Below are 16,596 nucleotides of genomic sequence, written 5' to 3'. Positions count from 1 at the left end.
GTCGCTTCTTCAACTGTATTAATGTGAAAAGCTCCCATTTTGAGAGCCAAAAGCATGATGGAAGCAAAAAACAGTGTACAGGGATGATCAAAGCCAACTTGAATTTCTCCGTGATTTCTTGCAGTGGATTGAAGATTGGATGAAAATGAAAACAAAGAAGAATTTGTCATCAGAAACTTTTTTCACATTACCCTGCACCGTCAGAGGCCTAATAGAACTCTCCAATTACATTTTCAACACAACGGACTTGGATTTCATCCTCTTGGGAAAGATAAACAGGGATCCAATTGAACGGCGATTTGACATATATTGGCAATTATCTGGTGCCAATTTCTTCGTATCTTTAAAACAGTTCTTGGAAAGCAAGAAGAAATTGAGAATCTGCTCTCCCATCCGTTTTGACAAGTTGAGTGTACAAGACTTTAGGAAACTGTGTTCTGATCACAACAAATCTACTATGGAAGAAGCCAATAGACAATGTACCAAGCTTATGTCACTTTTGGATGAACCCGATTGTGATGCCACTCATGATCTCTCATCGCTAACTGAAATCTAAAGTGTTGTCTATCATTGCTCTGGATACATAGCGCGAAGTTTGCAGAGACTAAACAAATGTGATCATTGCAAAGAACTTTTAATAGACAGCAAAGGGGATCAATATGAATTTGAAATTGAAGATAAGGTGTTGAAGGATCGCTCAGTTAAGTCATTCTTGCAATTATCAAATCAAGGTGGACTAATCTGCCCTTCAGAATTGGTATTCCTAACCACCCTTTTTGTAATCAAGTTACGCAATGAAATCTTCAACACTGAAATGGTTAAGAAGGTTCTTATGGATTGTACGGATCCATTGACGGTTTTTGCGCTGTGTATTGAAAGAAGACTTTATGCCTCAACTCGGATGCACAAAATTCTGAACCAATTTTGTGCCAAGGAAAATTCTTTTTTGTCGTTTGTCAAGAGCATTGCTGAGATGACATTTCATTTCACTGGGAAAAACTTTGCCTCCAATATCAATGACAATCTTCAGGAGAATAGAAAACGGGGCAGTCGTCCTCAAACTTCACCAGCCGAACAAAAAATCAAGAAGCTGTCTAGCAACTAATATTACTTATACCCATGAATGAGCATTTTGAGCCCAAACCTAAAAATATACCACACAAATCTTTCTCTTTAAGTGATCATTTATTCAACTGCACACCAGATCCTTTGATTGGACTGAGTCAAACTTATTTTTCTTGATGACACAGGCTACCTTACGCATATGGGTTAGTTCAATGGCCTAGCTTGGAGAGCGAGAAATCCAGGACGTTTCCATGGTTAACTTGACACAATGGCCTAACTTGGCGGTCAGAGGAAAGCCGTGTCGTTTCCTCTCTTTAGTGTTCCTGCATTGGTTTGTACACACAGACACTTGAGGGGAAAATGGTGTGGCCAAACTTACGCAAGAAATTTTATATCAGGGCAAATTCAATCAACTTTTACACAAACAGTGACGCTGCAACGTGGCTTGGGTTTAATGCAGCAAACGTTATTCTCCACCGATTAGTTGGCGGTGCTACTTTTTAAACTTAACCTAACCTTATCAAACCTAACCTAACCTAACCTAACCTTTCAGTTGCAAGGGCCTGGGGGCGCCTAAGCCGCGGCGCAAGCCTGCAGCAGCTCGGTGGTAAGGATCTTACACATTTTCATGCTAATGTCTTACCATTTTGATGAAAAGTCTGGAAAAAAAGTCGAGAAACCTAGCTGCAGCAGGATTCGATCTCATCATTACACGATATAGTCATACGGCGGAGCAATTAAGCAAATGGTCAATGGATTGTGCATGGATAGAATATCATCAGTTGTTCATGAAAGCCTTCACTTGACAAGCCCTATATGAGAGGTTGCAGAAAGCCAGCTGATGCGTGACACCGGTGACACCCTGTAGAGACCGAATGTTGTCTAAAACCCCAATTCAAATCCCCGCCACAATTCCCACACGCCGTCAGATTGGTCAGGTACTCAGGGACGCCCCGCCCTCTACGCTCCACCCTCATTACCATTTATTATCTCTTTCTCCGCCTCCTCCCTCTCTTAGAAACAGAAAAGGACCCAAGACCTTCCATCCATCCATCGCCTTACCCGGCAGACCAAACTGACCGTCCAACTTGATAACGACGACGACGACGACGATGATGATGGACTCGTCTCGCGCGGGTGGACTCACGTCGTGCGGGCAGTACGTGTCTCGCAAGATCAATGTGGTGCGTTGGCAGCCCGTGACCCACCCATGGGCCCAGTTGGCCCACGGGGATCCCGATCGAGGGCCTTCGGCCAAGCACTTTGTGTCGGGCTCATGGGATGACGATCGCAATCAATTGCAATGGTGGGATTTCCGAGGATCACAACCGTCGGCCATGGACGATTCGGAGGATCCTCCCCGGTCTCGTTCAGCCCACCCGCCTCAATCTGCCCACCACAGCCTCCAGTTGGCGGCTCAATTGGATGTTTGCGGGGATGTGCAAGGGATTCAGGTTAGAACCGATGCCAATGAGTTCATGTCAATCAGGCGGGTCTTGGCTAACCACGAGTAATGTGCGAAGGAGCAAGCAGCGCAAGTCAAAGCCCGTGTGTTAGTAGAAGAGTACCGCCCTAAGGGCCAGAGTGGGGCCACGCGATTATTCGACTAGTTTCAAGCCTTTGTTAGGATAACCTTAAAAAACGGGTTAAATGAGCGAGATTGGCCCAATCCTGGCTTGAGACCCATGGGTTCCGAGGAAGAGAGGGTATAGTGAGTTGAATGAAATAATCTGTCATAGAAATGTGGACTCGCCGCACAAAGCTGTCCTCCGGGTAATTTGATAAGGGCATTATTAGTCAGGGACGGTGGAGGTTTTTCTATAAGGAAGAATCCAGTATAGGTAAGACTAGTCCCATAATTTTGGAATAAACAAATATTTTCAATACAAAATCCGAAAAAAGTCGGAGGCCAACATTGTCGACCTCAACTGCACAAAGCCGGTTGAAAAAGACTTTTGCTTTGTTGCTTTGACGAAAAGGAGTGAAAAATGCACCAAAGAGCTCAGATTTTGAAAATATTTGTTAAATTTGAAATTTAAAGAGCAATGCTTATTATTTGACCTCGAAAAAATATTTAAAACCTGAAATATCCTTTTTGGGGCGAAAGAAAATTGAGCCAAATTTCCAATTTTTCACTTTTTTGCCATTTTTTCACTTTTTCGATTATTTTCCGACCCCTTTTCTCACTCCTTTTCACATTTTAGGACTTTTTTGCCCTCTTTTTGTCCTTTGGGTCCTCAACTGCTTCCTTCTTAACTTGTTCCTTGTTTGTTTGTTTTTTACTTCTGTGTAGCATGATCAGACGAATGAATCCTAAGCCAGAAATTTTTTTGCTGTTTTTGGTTTGGGTGTCTATTGGCTTTACTCACTGCTGCTAAGAATATAATCGCACGGCTTATCAAAATGAAGGATTACGACTAGTTGTGGCCACTTAAACTCTAAACAATATTTGGTCTACCAACGAATTGAATTGATTAAATTAAACTCCTTTTTTTGCTTTGGGAATGTCTGCAAAAAGTAGTGGATGACCATCATGGCACTTAAATGTTTTGGAACCTGAACTTCTTAAAGATCTATGGTGAACGGGTTTACCCTCAAATTGGTCAGAGGAATTCTGAGCCACTTTTTGAATTGTAGAATAAAATAAGAAACTTATTTCGCCCCAATTTAAGGCAAGTCCTTTTATTTCATTTCCTGTTATGATGGCTCGTTTCAGAGAGCTGATGTCAAAAAAAAAAAAAAGAAGTAACTTTTTTTTTTCGAGGTCTACTCCGTATACTTGATTCTCTCCTATATCATCCTATAATAAAACTGCGATTAATAACCCTTCGTGCTTTGTCCAAATGTCATAGCCTCATGACTGACCGTTACCCCGATAAAGAAAATATAGATCAGAAGCACTAAAACGGATATTTTTGCTTAAACACCCTGTAACTTACTTATTCTCAATGTATGCTTGATAAATTTTCCATCTCGTGCAAAGACCGGTCAAAAGAAAGCTGCCTTAGTTAACACTTATTCGTTTTGTGATTGGATTGTTTTCATAATCCTGTCGTGTTGAATATCGTCCTTCAGTTCCTTTCGGACGACACCCTGGCGGCTGCTACTTCACAAGGCCAAGTTCAAGTAGTCCAAGCTAAAGCATCAAACGCCGGATCAGGTCGAGTGGCTTTGGAAAGTGCCCGGCATTGGTCGACCGTTCACGGCCAAAGGTGAAGCCAATATTGTGAAGTTCATTTTTTTCCAAAGTTTGCTCTTAATCAATTCGAACTCTTTCCTAGGTTTGGTTCACCTTATGGATGTATGGGTCTAGCTGTCTTTGAAGGGTTGATTGCCACCGGCGGTCAAAACGGATCAGTTGCGGTTTTAGATGTGAAATCCAGTACGCCGGTGGGCAAATTGGACGGTGTCGATAGTAGCTCATTAACCGACATCTTGTTCATCAAACAAAATTCGGTAAGATCTATTTCGTTAGCTCAACCTGGATGAAGAATTATGGTACACTTTACCTCTGATAGCTCCTGGTTTCCAATGTTCGAGGTCAAATGAGGTTGGTTGATACAAGAGCTCCGGATATCAAATCCGCTGTGGGCACCACTTATGTTTTTGGTGAACCAGTAAGTCAAACTTGAACAAAGTTTGTAAAATGAAATATTAGTGAAAGACCTATACTTTTGATAGATCCGGATCAACAGTATAGCTCAACACGCTTCGCAGCCGCATATCGTATGCAGTGGCATGGAAAACGGCTCCATTGCTTTTTGGGATCTCAGGGGCCAACCTCACCCTATTACCATTTTAAAAGGCCACGAAAATTCATCCATCTCGGAGGTGCTCTAATTTTCACGTTCTACCATGATCCTTCAGGCAGTTTAATCTAATCTCGTGCTTGTTTTGAAGGTCATCTTCCATCCGCAACAACCCGAGCACGTTTTAAGTTGCTCTCAGAATGGAGAAGTCTGGCATTGGAATGGAACTGCGGCATCCCGACCTGTGCTAACACAAGGTACGTTCAATCAACACGAAAAATGGTTCAAATATTGTCTGTCTTTAGTTGGAAATGTAAAAACCGAACTAAATGCAAAATGAAGGAAGATGCAGATATTTAGGTTCATAAGAAACTGAAACCACCAACGTATTGGCACTAAGAGAGAATGCTAAAATTACTTCGAAGAGGAATTATTGACCATTTCCCCGCATACACCTGGAATTAGAACGAGCAAGCACTCAATAATGCATCGAATATGGGAGACAGTTGGGGAGCTAAATTATGATCGAAGTAGATAGTATTAATGACTTTAATCATCGCAAGCTATCCTCAACAAAATAATTTTGTAGCCTTTCACAGATCCATAACATGGCAAGACATACCAAAGCTCCCAAAGAAAATCAATAGCCAGAACATATCTGAAACTTTGTAAACGCATCATGCCATCCAGGCCATTAGCGAAATTAAGCCAGTAATGACAATGCCAAACCTGACTTGTTTTTAATCTTCGTTATGTTTTGAACTATGAATTGAACAAAACTGTGGGCCGAATAGGACTAATAAGCTTCTTTTTTTCGAGTCGTAAACGAAAACTCAATATATTCCCTGAATTATGACCTTTTCAGGGACCGCAAACAATCCTGGAATGGACAACAAATGCTTATGGTTTAACAATGATGCATTAAAACACCGAGTGAACACAGAGGCACTAATGCAATCCCAGCATTTGCCCATCAACTCTTTAGACGCTTCCGGTCCATACGTTGTCGTCGGCGGTGATAGTGAGGCCATTTACGTCATGTCTAATGTGATCATGTGATTTGTTGAACCAGGCAAAAATGTCCGCGAGTTTCGTATGCCAAACAAACTCTTTCCCTTTTAAGTCGATACTCGGGGACACTTTTCCTGGCCCTGAGCTGCCCCTTTTTAATTCCATATTCATGTTGTCCAATCTACGAGCTTGCACAAATATCGAGGCTTTCGCCAAAACTTGCGGATTCACTCGAACCCGACTGCCCATTTGCTCCTTCCAAAAGTCCAAATTCTGGCATGAGTCCAAGAGCCGCCGGCTTTTTTCCACCTTTATCGTGTGCATACATCTTCCACTGTCTTGTCAGGTGTGAGGAGAATCTCACATCGTCGTGTAAAGAATAAAGAGTTCAAACAGTATATCGTCTTGCACCGGATCAAGAATTCGGTGTCATTTAAAGCCATGAGGCCACCTATGCCCCAAAGTAAACCGCCGCCTCTTCCCCAATCGAAGGACGAGGACATCGAGCAGTCCCGTCAAATCGTCAAGACCCTTGAACACAATCTGAAGCGTCGATCTCGACAACATGTTCAAAAGCAAGCACTTCAAAGAGGTGAGCGTCTGGGCTTCCTCAAGAAGTTGTCTAACAACGTGTTCTTGGTGGATGCATCCTCTCTGAGTTGTCTAGATGATCTTCCAAAATTATCCACCCATCATATCATTCTTGTGCGAGCTCATGCGAGAGCACCGGTTCCTTCATCGTGGGACACTCAGCATTCTCTTCAAGTGGTGGAGCTTCATGGCAGTAACTTCTGTGAGCTCTTCTCGGAATTCAGCTCCTTTTTGAATCCCTTGATCCAAGATAAAGAACCCGTGACAGTCGTGTCAGAAAGCAAAGATCTAGGTGGGGCTTGCTATTTGGCCTACATTGAAAAATTTGGCATTGAATCGCAACTGAATGACAGGCAATTAATCGATCTGTCCACAGACAGTGAGGCCTTTAAGCTTCGTGAGGCTGTCCACAGTTTCAAGAATTTGCCGCACCACCTCTCTTCCAATACCAAGAATGGCTCCTTCGTATCAAATCAATCAGATCAGCAAGGCTTGAAATCTAAAAAGAAAACTGTATTAGTCGTGAGTTCGGTCGTTGGGGGAATTTTGATCTTAGTCGGGATTTTCTTTATGTTTCATTTCCACTCCAATGCCATTGTCTCCTGTTCCTAGCTAAGTGAAATGCCGTTTAACAAACGACAATTCTGATCTAATTTGAGGTTTTGCTTGCTCTACTTCAGGACAATAAAGAAAGCGTGAAAACTAGTGAGCATTTTTCGCCAGACTTATTTCATATACAGTATGCACTAGCTTTCCCTCAGTCATTCAAGAAAGGTAACCATGCTCACGGCTATTGGACGGTGCTTCTCTCCTTGACCACCATTGCTTGGTCTCCAAAGCAATTAGTTGGACAAGGTTTCTAGGACGGATCAGTGCTCAGTTCGCTTTTTTCCTCTCGAAGGAACTAAAGTAGATTCGCGCGAACTTCCTCAAGACGATGAAATGGTGAAGCCAATCAACCTCACCCGTTTGGGATTGGCGGTGGTTGCGACCTTTATTCTGCGTCTTGATCCAACCCATGGAACAAAAGTGGATGGAGCGTGGAGTCCCTGGAGCCGATTCCTGACCCCGTGCGTCAAAGCCAACGATCCCAGCGTGATTGTCATATGTGGAGGCGGAGTGAGGCAGCGATATCGGTCATGTTCCAAGCCATCCCCACAAATGGGCGGAGCCCCGTGTGTGCCAGAGCCCGTAACCGGCAAGAACGACACGGATATGCACCCATGTAACACCCACGCCTGCCAATTGCCGGGGGATTTTTTGTGGTCGGCTTGGTCGGATTGTTCCAACGTGTGTGCGCGAGGCACTCGACGTCGGTACACCATGTGTGGAACCATTCGAAAGAAAGCGGAGGGCATTTCTGTGGACCATAACCCCAATGTTAGCACATCCGCGGGAAATGGAACGGACGCGATTAATGGGACGGATGCGGTTAACGCGACGACTGAAGCCACGGCAAATGCTAATGTGACTGCTAATAATTCAAACGGTGATGCGGGTGTGGAGCGGAGGAAGCGGTCGTCTCTATTTAAAGAAGGCGATTCCTTGGACCTTTTCGAATTGGAATATGAGGAATCATGCGTTGGTAATCAGTTCAACGAAACGTTTGAGCCTTGCAACTCATGGAATCGAGAAAAGTGCCCGAACCCTTGCCAGTTCGTGAGCTGTCCCCCGTTCGCCAAATGTGTAGATAAAAGCACCGACCAAGATCCAGTCACAGAATGTCAATGTCAACTTGGCACCATTATGACCGAGGACAAGAATGCTTGCGTGGCTCCACCTCCGACCACTCCGACCCCGCGACCGATCCCAACCATGCCTGCTGCCCAGAAAGCCGTTAGTAATGTCATTACCCGTGGTGCGTCCACGTTGATAATCATCTTCTTAGGGCTTTCTTTGGGCCTTTTCTTCATGTTGAGAATCTTTGATTCATCGCGTGTCATCCACATGAACATGGAGATAGCCTTACTGCTTGCGCATATCTGTATGCTGCCTTCGGTGTATGAAAGCAATCCCGAAGCATGCCGGATTTTGTCGATATTGATACACTTCTTCTTCACGGCCTGCTTCGTCTTCATGTTCTTGGAAGCCGTTCACATGTACTCAATGGTGGCATGGGTGGTCCATCGGGATGGCTTGATGACCCGCGTTCAAAACACTCTGGTCGGGTGGGGATGCGCTTTCGTGATTGTGCTCTTCAATATGTGCTTTGAGTATCGCCACTACGGAGCTTCGTACCATTGTTGGCTTCAGATGGACACGAACCTGATGTATGGCCAATATATTCCAATCATTATTCTGGTAGTCCTGACCTTTGCCATCGTGGAATCCGCCGGATCCTCTGACAAATACACCCAGCTCGATGATGTGGACAAGAGGCAACGGAAAACCGCCAAGATCATGCAACGCACGCTGATCTTCATCCTTCCTTTGGTGTTTTGCTCGTTTGCCATTGGAACCCTTGCCGAGTACGAACAGAATATTTATCTTTATTCGATATTTACCATCATCAATGGAGTCGTGGGTGGAATTGTTTTCTTCTTTCATTGCACCGCCAACGAAAGCGTCCGAGACATTTTGGATCGATTCAGGAAGAAACTCTGCCCTCCCAAAGAGAAAATCGACGATGAGGATCAAGTGGATAATCAAGATTGATAGACAGACTTGTTTAATAATAATATTGATAGGGAGCATTATTAAACACAAATAATAATATTCTTCGTCATGGAAACGCGAGATTTGATTTCTAGACGTATGGAGGGTGACGTATTTTATGATGTAGGAAGATCTTTAATTTGTTTTAAATAATATGAATAACATTCTTGATAGTTGTTCCTTTCAGTCAATGAATGAATGAATGCCCTGCAGATGCCTGTTTTGTGTGTTCGGGCGGTTCTACTTCCTCGTGATTCTCGCCTTCACGATATCGTTTGACAGTTCGTTGTTATTGAGCGAATCTGAGATTTTCCTCCCAAATGAGCTTTTAGACGATGCATCGCTTGTCTCTGAGGATTCGGTGATTTCTCCGTCATAGTGCACTTCCACCGTTTCAATCTCGTTCGTGTCTTGCTCTCGTTTGGCGATGACCACGACTTCATCGCGCAAACGATCGATCGAGGTTCGCGAGGAGGCCTTGCTCTCGTCTTCCTCCTTGATCTGAAACACCCGTAAATGTAAATGGGAATTGCTTTGTCAGATTTAGAGTGCTCATAAATATGTTGGTGTGGCGAAATAAGGCATTCAATAATACCTGCGATAACTGAGGGCTCAATGTGACTTGAATTTGAAGCAAATTTGATTGGTCATTGGAACATACGGTTCCCTCATGAATGAAAAGCGAGCGAATGCATGTGATATTGTTTTCCATGACGTTTGGGCGAATCAATTCCATTCCCAGTCCGAGTTCGCCAGTCTAAAAAATCAAATGATGAGCCAATCCAATCCCACTTTTAGAACCATTTCTATCAAGCGTTTCCATTTATCGTACAATGCATACCTGATACTTAAAAGCCTCAGGAATTAGTCTCCAATCTCCAATCGTGTGTGACAGAGACGAAGCACCGAGATTAGCCCGATCAATTCCCGCTTGGAATGCGTGCTGAAGTCCAAGCTCGAGCTTTTCGACCACTTCGGCCACGAAATGGAGATCGTACCTAGAGGGACAAGAGCCAAATCAACTAATGCATTAGCGTCTCTTTTGGAGTTGAGTTGGTGGAGCTTTAATCGTACTTGGCATGTCGACACCATCTCTTGGCTTCCTCCGAGAGCTCTTTTGTCGGGGTTTGAGAAACCTCCTCGATTTTGGTCTGGAGTGTAAGTAAAGCAGCCAGATGGGTTTCACCATTTCCGACTAAGACCACGTGCTGCACCGACGGAATTTCCAATCGGACAAGTTGCTCTATCTAGTAAAGGCAAGAGGGATGAATACATTGGGTTATTAGGGTACACATAGTAACGAAGCTAATGTGTAGCACTCGTAGATTATTACCCTCTGAGGGGAAATGAGTTCGCCGCTTTTGAGTCGAATCCAGTCCGAGGGTTTCCCTTGCACCAAAAGAAAGTCGTCCGTGTCCATTAATCCAGCCACGCCAAACTTGAGCCAATCGTCCGAAGTTAAGCAATCTTTCGTATCTCCGTCTCGATTTAGGTAGCCCATAAAGATATGGCGCCCCCAGGTCGCAATCTGTTGGTATTCACATAGATTGAACAAATATCAATATGTTTGCATCGTCTACCATTGAATTGGTACCTCTCCAGCTTCGGTATGATCATCGTCAATCAACGGCTGGACCACTTGAGTAGGAATCAGTTTCACTTTTACCCCAGGAACAGCCTTGCCAGATGTCCCCAATTTGCAATACCTGCATGGATGGAAATAAAAACCACATTCGTAATATGATCTCCTTGTCAAGATAGAGCCATGCTCCGCGGATCATACCTTTTCGGGATGTTAGCCGATAGGAGTCCACAAGTCTCGGGATATCCATACATCTCGTGTATGACAATATCATAGCCTGCCAAAAAGGTGAGGATCTCCTTGCACATTGGTTCACCAATCGACAGAAACACCGTTCGAGCTTGAAATCCCAAGGCCTCTTTGTGTTTCTTGCAAACCGTGTTCTTAGCCATGGCCGTTTGCCATTGGTTGAGAATGCCCGAGTTGGCCGTCTGGTTGGGAATCCGACCTCGCACATGTTTCATCCGGACTGTACTACTGGACCAATCCAAGAAGAGTTTTTGAAAGCCGGACATTTGTCGGCGATTCTCTCGGAAGCGTTGGTAAATACGCTCGTAAATGTGGGGTGAGGCACAGAAAACAGTGGGCTGGATGGTGGCAACGGCGTCAAAGAACGAGCTCATGTCGTTCAATATGTCTTCGTCGTAAAAGCAAAGTGTACCGGCAATGCTCATGGTGTAATAGATATCCAGGATATGAGCGGTAACGGACGAAGCCGGCAACAAGCTGAGAATGATCTCCTCCCCAGGCGATGGAAGTCGGTTAAAACCCGGAGCTCGCAGCACGCCTAAGAGCTGAAATCGTCGTTGACAATGTTGATCATTACCACCAATCCTAATCCAACGATCTAGGATATGCGTAGAGAGAAATGAATGCACTGACCATTTTGGATGACCATGTGAGATTATCATGCGAGAGCATGATCCCTTTCGGACCTCCCGATGCGCCCGACGTGTAAACCAGTGTGCAACATTGGTTGATGGCTACTCGGATGAGCCGGTCGTCCAAATGCCCTTCGTTGGTTTCCTTCCCAATATCCAAAGCCTGAGTCCACGACAAGATATGCTTCTACAAATACAGCATAATGATAGGGTTGAACGCATCGGGTACGACTTATTCGTGTTTCATATATCGTGTGTGTGTGGAGGGAGAATGGACCCGAATACTCACTTTGTGTGTGCGATGAAGCCTGCGTTTGTCTGAGAGCGATGGCTCACCCTGAATTTGTATGATGGCTCGAAGCTCGGGAAGTTTGTGCTGGATCAAGAGGATTCGCTTCAAGATGGCCTCATTCTCCACCACAATGACATCCGCCTTGGCATCGATCGCGATTTTGGCAATGTCATCCGAACATAATTGGCGTTGAAGTCCCATGGAGATCCCGCTATGGGCATCAACATAAACAAAAGACTCATCATTAGACCTTAGGCCATGATGCGGTCGACCAATAGACGACGACAACAACAACTACAGCAACAACTACAACACCCTGGTGAGGTCCAATGGCGAAGATGATTGAACATGTACGCACCCTGCGAAAATAGCACCCAAGTTGGCAATGACCGATTCCGGAGAATTGGCCCCCATGATCGCTACGGAATGGTGTCGATGAAGACCAAGATGAATGAAGGCTCTTGCCACGACCCTGACCTCTTCGTAGTACTGCTCATAGGTCCACTCCTTTAATTTGCCCTCGCATTTGGCTCGAAGCGCCACGGTCTGAGAACCGACAATAAAAAATGATCACGTCAAACATCGATGATCGACTCGTAAAAATCAACACATCCAATGGCAGGCGAGGATAATAGAAATAAAAATGAGAAAAATAAAATAATTGGTATCAAAATCGGTTCCTCTTCCTTTGAAAGAGATCACGAAATCCGAGCACGCCCGAGATGGTGTAAGAAGAATAGCTTGCTACTTTTCTCATGCAATACTACATTGGTGATTTTGATTGGTTCGTTTTCCCACTTCCCCTTCAAGTTTGGGATGCTCTCAGTTCAAGAATAAATCACGGAAAAGGTTAATTGGCTTTTAACTTACATCAGGATAGGCCTCGTAGATATCTCTGAACATGGTGGGGATAGAAATGGGTTCCTCCGAGCCCAGTCCTTGATCTTCATGACGCACTTTGACGCTTTCGTTGCGTCGAGTGGTGCTGAAACTCTCGGAAATGAGCACCTAGATAAAGAATCACGTGCAAGCAATATCGTTCATTCCTCGAGTTCGAGCTCCAATCATAACAATCTTAACGGTATCATATTTTTGTATTTCCACATACCATACGTAGTCAGAAAATGTGGCCTACCTGATCAGGTCCATTGAGTTGGGATTTCGAGTTGACCACGGCTGCGGCATTTTGATGTAAAGCACTGAGAAGATGGGCCATACCCGAGGCCTTTCGAGAGGCCGGCTCCTTTAAGGAGGTGGCCCGAGCTTTCCTCATTTTTGACATCACTTCACTTGAGCAAAACCCCGGCGATAACAACACCAGCTATGCACGTGAATCCAGAGAACTAGAGCGGGATGCTCTCGAGTCTCGATATGATTTAGCACTGCTCGTTCCACAGAGTTCAAAGCAATCAAGGCGAAGGGAAGCAAGGGGGAACTTCTCGCTGTTGGTCGTGATCGTTTAAGGACCTTACTTCTACTTACAGCATTGGGTGAGTCGCTGTCTGTTTGTGCGTGTGTGCGTGTGTGAGTCGTGTGCAGAGGTGTGCTTCACTCATCTCGTTCGATCTCCCACGACATGGCGGTAAAGCATATATCGTGTATATCCATCCATCCCGCTCTCAAATTCCCAGGTGTCTGAACATCGCTCCGCAATACACGACGACCAGCTAGGAGCAACACATCGATCTCGCTACCCGAGGGTTCATTGCTATATCCCTACTTCATCGGAGTACATACGAATAGACAGTGTTTTGCTCTTGCTAGCGTTTCCAGAAGAACTCTACTCACTCTACTACTGTTGCCCGCTGCAGTCCCTGCGTACGTTAATGAAATGGACAGTGTACGCAGTGAATAGACCGAGACTATTTACTTATCCTCTTCGTTGTTCAGTTAGAACCACTCAGGACCCACCTCTTCTCATTCAATGTGCATGCGTACATGCGTTGTTGTTGCGTACGCACCACACATCCAACAAGGCCAACATCGTTGTCGTCTTCCATTCGACTTGCCTGTCGTTCACAGGCACTTTCAAGTTGCGCTTGTCAATTCTACAAGACTTGTACGAGGAAGGGACCAACCCAAACGGTCACTGTGAAATGTCAGCCAGTCCAGTATATTTTTAATTGGATCTGCATTATTGAAAAACTTTTAGCTACTCCACTGACCATTGCTATAAGTTTTAGGACTGCTTAATGTGGAGTAACAACTTGCACTTTTTCCATGCTTAAAAAACAACAATTCACTTTCACTGGCTGGCGACTTTTTTTCACGCGATAAAATTTCACTGAATTTCATAAAGAAAGTGCGTCTCGAAAGCCATGACGACAAATACGGAGGCTTGAAGTTCAGAACTACATTTTAATGAATGAATAATACACGTCCTGCTTAAAGTTGTCAACCCCTCGTATTTGCGTCAATCTGCCGTTTGCATTTTTTAAGACTAGCGCGTTCCATTGGGAGGTAAAGAACAAACGGTAGATCCTAATACTCGTATGACCGAAACAAAATAGGTACAACATAGGAGGCCCGTCACATCTCTCCTTGATCTTGCCTTCATAAAGATGGTGGCAGCATCCCGTAGCTATCATCATGGGCGCGTTTCATACGCACAACAAATACGTTTCCTTGCCATTACGCAGATAGATTGAAGGATAGCTTGAGAAGAGAGGATCGTACACGTTGGTGTTTTCTGTCAAGTTCCGACGACTTGGACTTCTCAAAATGCGAGACTTCGGAAAGTGATCATTGGAAAAGACGTCCTGTTCGAGGGCTCGTAATGAGATCGAGATCCTTCGGGATACGACTTCCTCCTCACCTCCTCCGTTCAATCAGGATTCAGGCAGGAGAGAGAGAGAGAGGGCCCTGGGTGCCCTGGGTGCCCTGGGTGCCCTCGGATCGAGTGAGAGAAGACGGTTATTACAGTCTGAAAGACAAATCGAAGCTTCTATTCACGAGTCAATCACCGAACTTTACCAGTAGATCATCAATAAAAGAACAAAATATGCTGCTACGGGTTGAACGCATTGTAATGCCACTTTGTAGGTACGTGATTGATTGGTCGTGCAGGCAACTTTTCTATGACATTCCGTCAATTCGTCTTCTTTTTCTTTGCCATCTCTTGTGGGTGTTGAACAGGATTACCTTTTCTGACGATTTATGAAATGATCATGGGGCAAACAGCTATAGATTAGAACGGGATCTGTCATCTTGGCCCAGCCATGATCAGTCTTCTTTTTATTGCCGTTGCTGATTGTCTCCTATCTCAATAAAAGATTGGGGAATGATCAACCTAAATGATAGAGGAAGATTTTGTACCATGATGGTCAGATCAAAAATGTACACGAGTATCAGTGCGGCAAGATTTACTTGTATTTGACGAATAGCGCACGACATGGAGTATTCCATGCAATAGAATGAGATTATGATTTCATTGTTCGCGAGAAAATCGAAACAATCCCCTTACAAAATCATTTTTGGCCAATGTTTTGACATCATTAAGATCTTGAGAAGTGATCATGCTGCGATGATGATGACTAATTCCTTTATTGGGCTTGTGGTTATTACTTTTATTCTCGATTCCTTGGTGTTGCTCGCGCACCTCCATTCGAGTGGTTATGGACTAGGCAATCTATTACTCGAATGACGTCGATTCCGGGTGTTTGGGATAAGACGTGTTGACGGGATGCTAGAACGTAGATGAAAACCAGCAGTATCGCCACCAAAAAGTAGTAGTTATCACCTTCAGGAGATACTATAGGATACTCTCGACACAGGTGGGTGCTTAGCAAGTTAAGCGTTATTCGCTTATCAAAAGCCCCAGCTTTCACGTCAAGTTTCGAGGACCATTAAAGAGTAGGGCAATATACTCCTCTTGGCTTGAGTTGCTTTTCAATTAATGATAAAAGTAGCCCGGAAATAACTAAGCTTAAAATATTATCACTAGATCTCAGAAAAAAAAATTGTCTTTTTGACCAAAATATTTCTTAAAAGCTAGGCAAAATACAAAAAAATGAGAAAGTGAAAAAATTGAGAAAATGAAAAAAAGGAATGCACAAAAAGGTGTACAAATGCAAAAAACATGTTTCAATAGGTAAAAATGTTCATGCATGGACAATCAGTCGTTTCTAGCTTCTTTTATTCTCTTTGCTACATTCTTTTCAGTTACAAAATGAGACGTACTTAACTGCATTTCATAGTTATTCATTGAGCTTCTTCATTTTATTCACAAGAAATTGAGATTTTTTTCTTGCAAGTTTTGACATTAATACACTTTTTTAATTGATGCGTATGTTCTTGTATACAAGTGATTCCCTTCTGAAGGTTAGGATTGCTGAGGGCGCTTTGGTTTACTAAATGATTCTGGTTTTCAGGGCTGTAGTAACGAAATTTTAGTAATTCGTTCCTTTTTTCGAAAAAGGAACTGAAATCCCACTACATTTTAGAATGCTGTAATTGTAACGACCCCAAAAACAGAAAATACTCGTCACTCATTCCTTTTTTCATGTTCCAGAGTGGCATTTAATTTTCCGTTTCTCTCTTGGCAACCAAGGCAATCTTAACAGAAATTTACATTTTTGTATATTTTCATAAATCCTAAAGAAAGAACCTTCATGGCTGGATATTGTGCTTACTTCTAACAACAATGAATGCGTTTGTGGTTTCAGATCTTGTTAAACTTGCAGTGCTGGATTGTTTATATCTTCTCATTAAAATTCTGTTGAACAAAAAGACCTGACTCGGAGCGCATTCTTCCTTTGGCTTGATTTTGTT

The 16,596-nt window shown here is 43.8% G+C and overlaps 3 protein-coding genes across 3 annotated transcripts; 2 read left to right on the top strand and 1 right to left on the bottom strand.

The window, feature by feature from the left end:
• Positions 1 to 1,847: 1,847 nt before the first annotated feature.
• On the top strand, positions 1,848 to 7,121 carry LOC131881296 (nucleoporin Nup43-like). The gene is made up of 8 exons (XM_059228130.1): positions 1,848 to 2,003; positions 2,084 to 2,519; positions 4,141 to 4,277; positions 4,347 to 4,521; positions 4,584 to 4,682; positions 4,747 to 4,896; positions 4,966 to 5,071; positions 5,680 to 7,121. Exons 2-8 carry the CDS (start codon positions 2,178 to 2,180, stop codon positions 5,871 to 5,873), a joined length of 1,203 nt encoding a protein of 400 aa, XP_059084113.1. The 5' UTR covers positions 1,848 to 2,003; positions 2,084 to 2,177; the 3' UTR covers positions 5,874 to 7,121.
• Positions 7,122 to 7,222: 101 nt separating this feature from the next.
• On the top strand, positions 7,223 to 9,185 carry LOC131881292 (protocadherin-like wing polarity protein stan). The gene has a single exon (XM_059228124.1). The coding sequence runs from the start codon at positions 7,359 to 7,361 to the stop codon at positions 9,069 to 9,071; it is 1,713 nt and encodes a 570-aa protein (XP_059084107.1). The 5' UTR covers positions 7,223 to 7,358; the 3' UTR covers positions 9,072 to 9,185.
• A 126-nt stretch (positions 9,186 to 9,311) lies between these two features.
• LOC131881290 (long-chain-fatty-acid--CoA ligase ACSBG2-like) lies at positions 9,312 to 13,671 on the bottom strand. Its single transcript, XM_059228118.1, has 12 exons — positions 12,962 to 13,671; positions 12,697 to 12,834; positions 12,185 to 12,372; positions 11,824 to 12,037; positions 11,536 to 11,721; positions 10,855 to 11,447; positions 10,666 to 10,777; positions 10,405 to 10,599; positions 10,146 to 10,318; positions 9,913 to 10,069; positions 9,667 to 9,828; positions 9,312 to 9,572 (listed from the first exon to the last, which is right to left on the bottom strand). The coding sequence occupies exons 1-12, from the start codon at positions 13,106 to 13,108 to the stop codon at positions 9,312 to 9,314; spliced, it is 2,526 nt and encodes an 841-aa protein (XP_059084101.1). The 5' UTR covers positions 13,109 to 13,671.
• Positions 13,672 to 16,596: the final 2,925 nt, after the last annotated feature.

The sequence above is a fragment of the Tigriopus californicus genome, chromosome 5 (assembly GCF_007210705.1).
Source record: "Tigriopus californicus strain San Diego chromosome 5, Tcal_SD_v2.1, whole genome shotgun sequence".
In the NCBI taxonomy this organism is placed as follows: domain Eukaryota; kingdom Metazoa; phylum Arthropoda; class Copepoda; order Harpacticoida; family Harpacticidae; genus Tigriopus; species Tigriopus californicus.
Note: the sequence above shows the minus strand (reverse complement) of the source record. Positions and strands in the feature narration are given on the sequence as shown.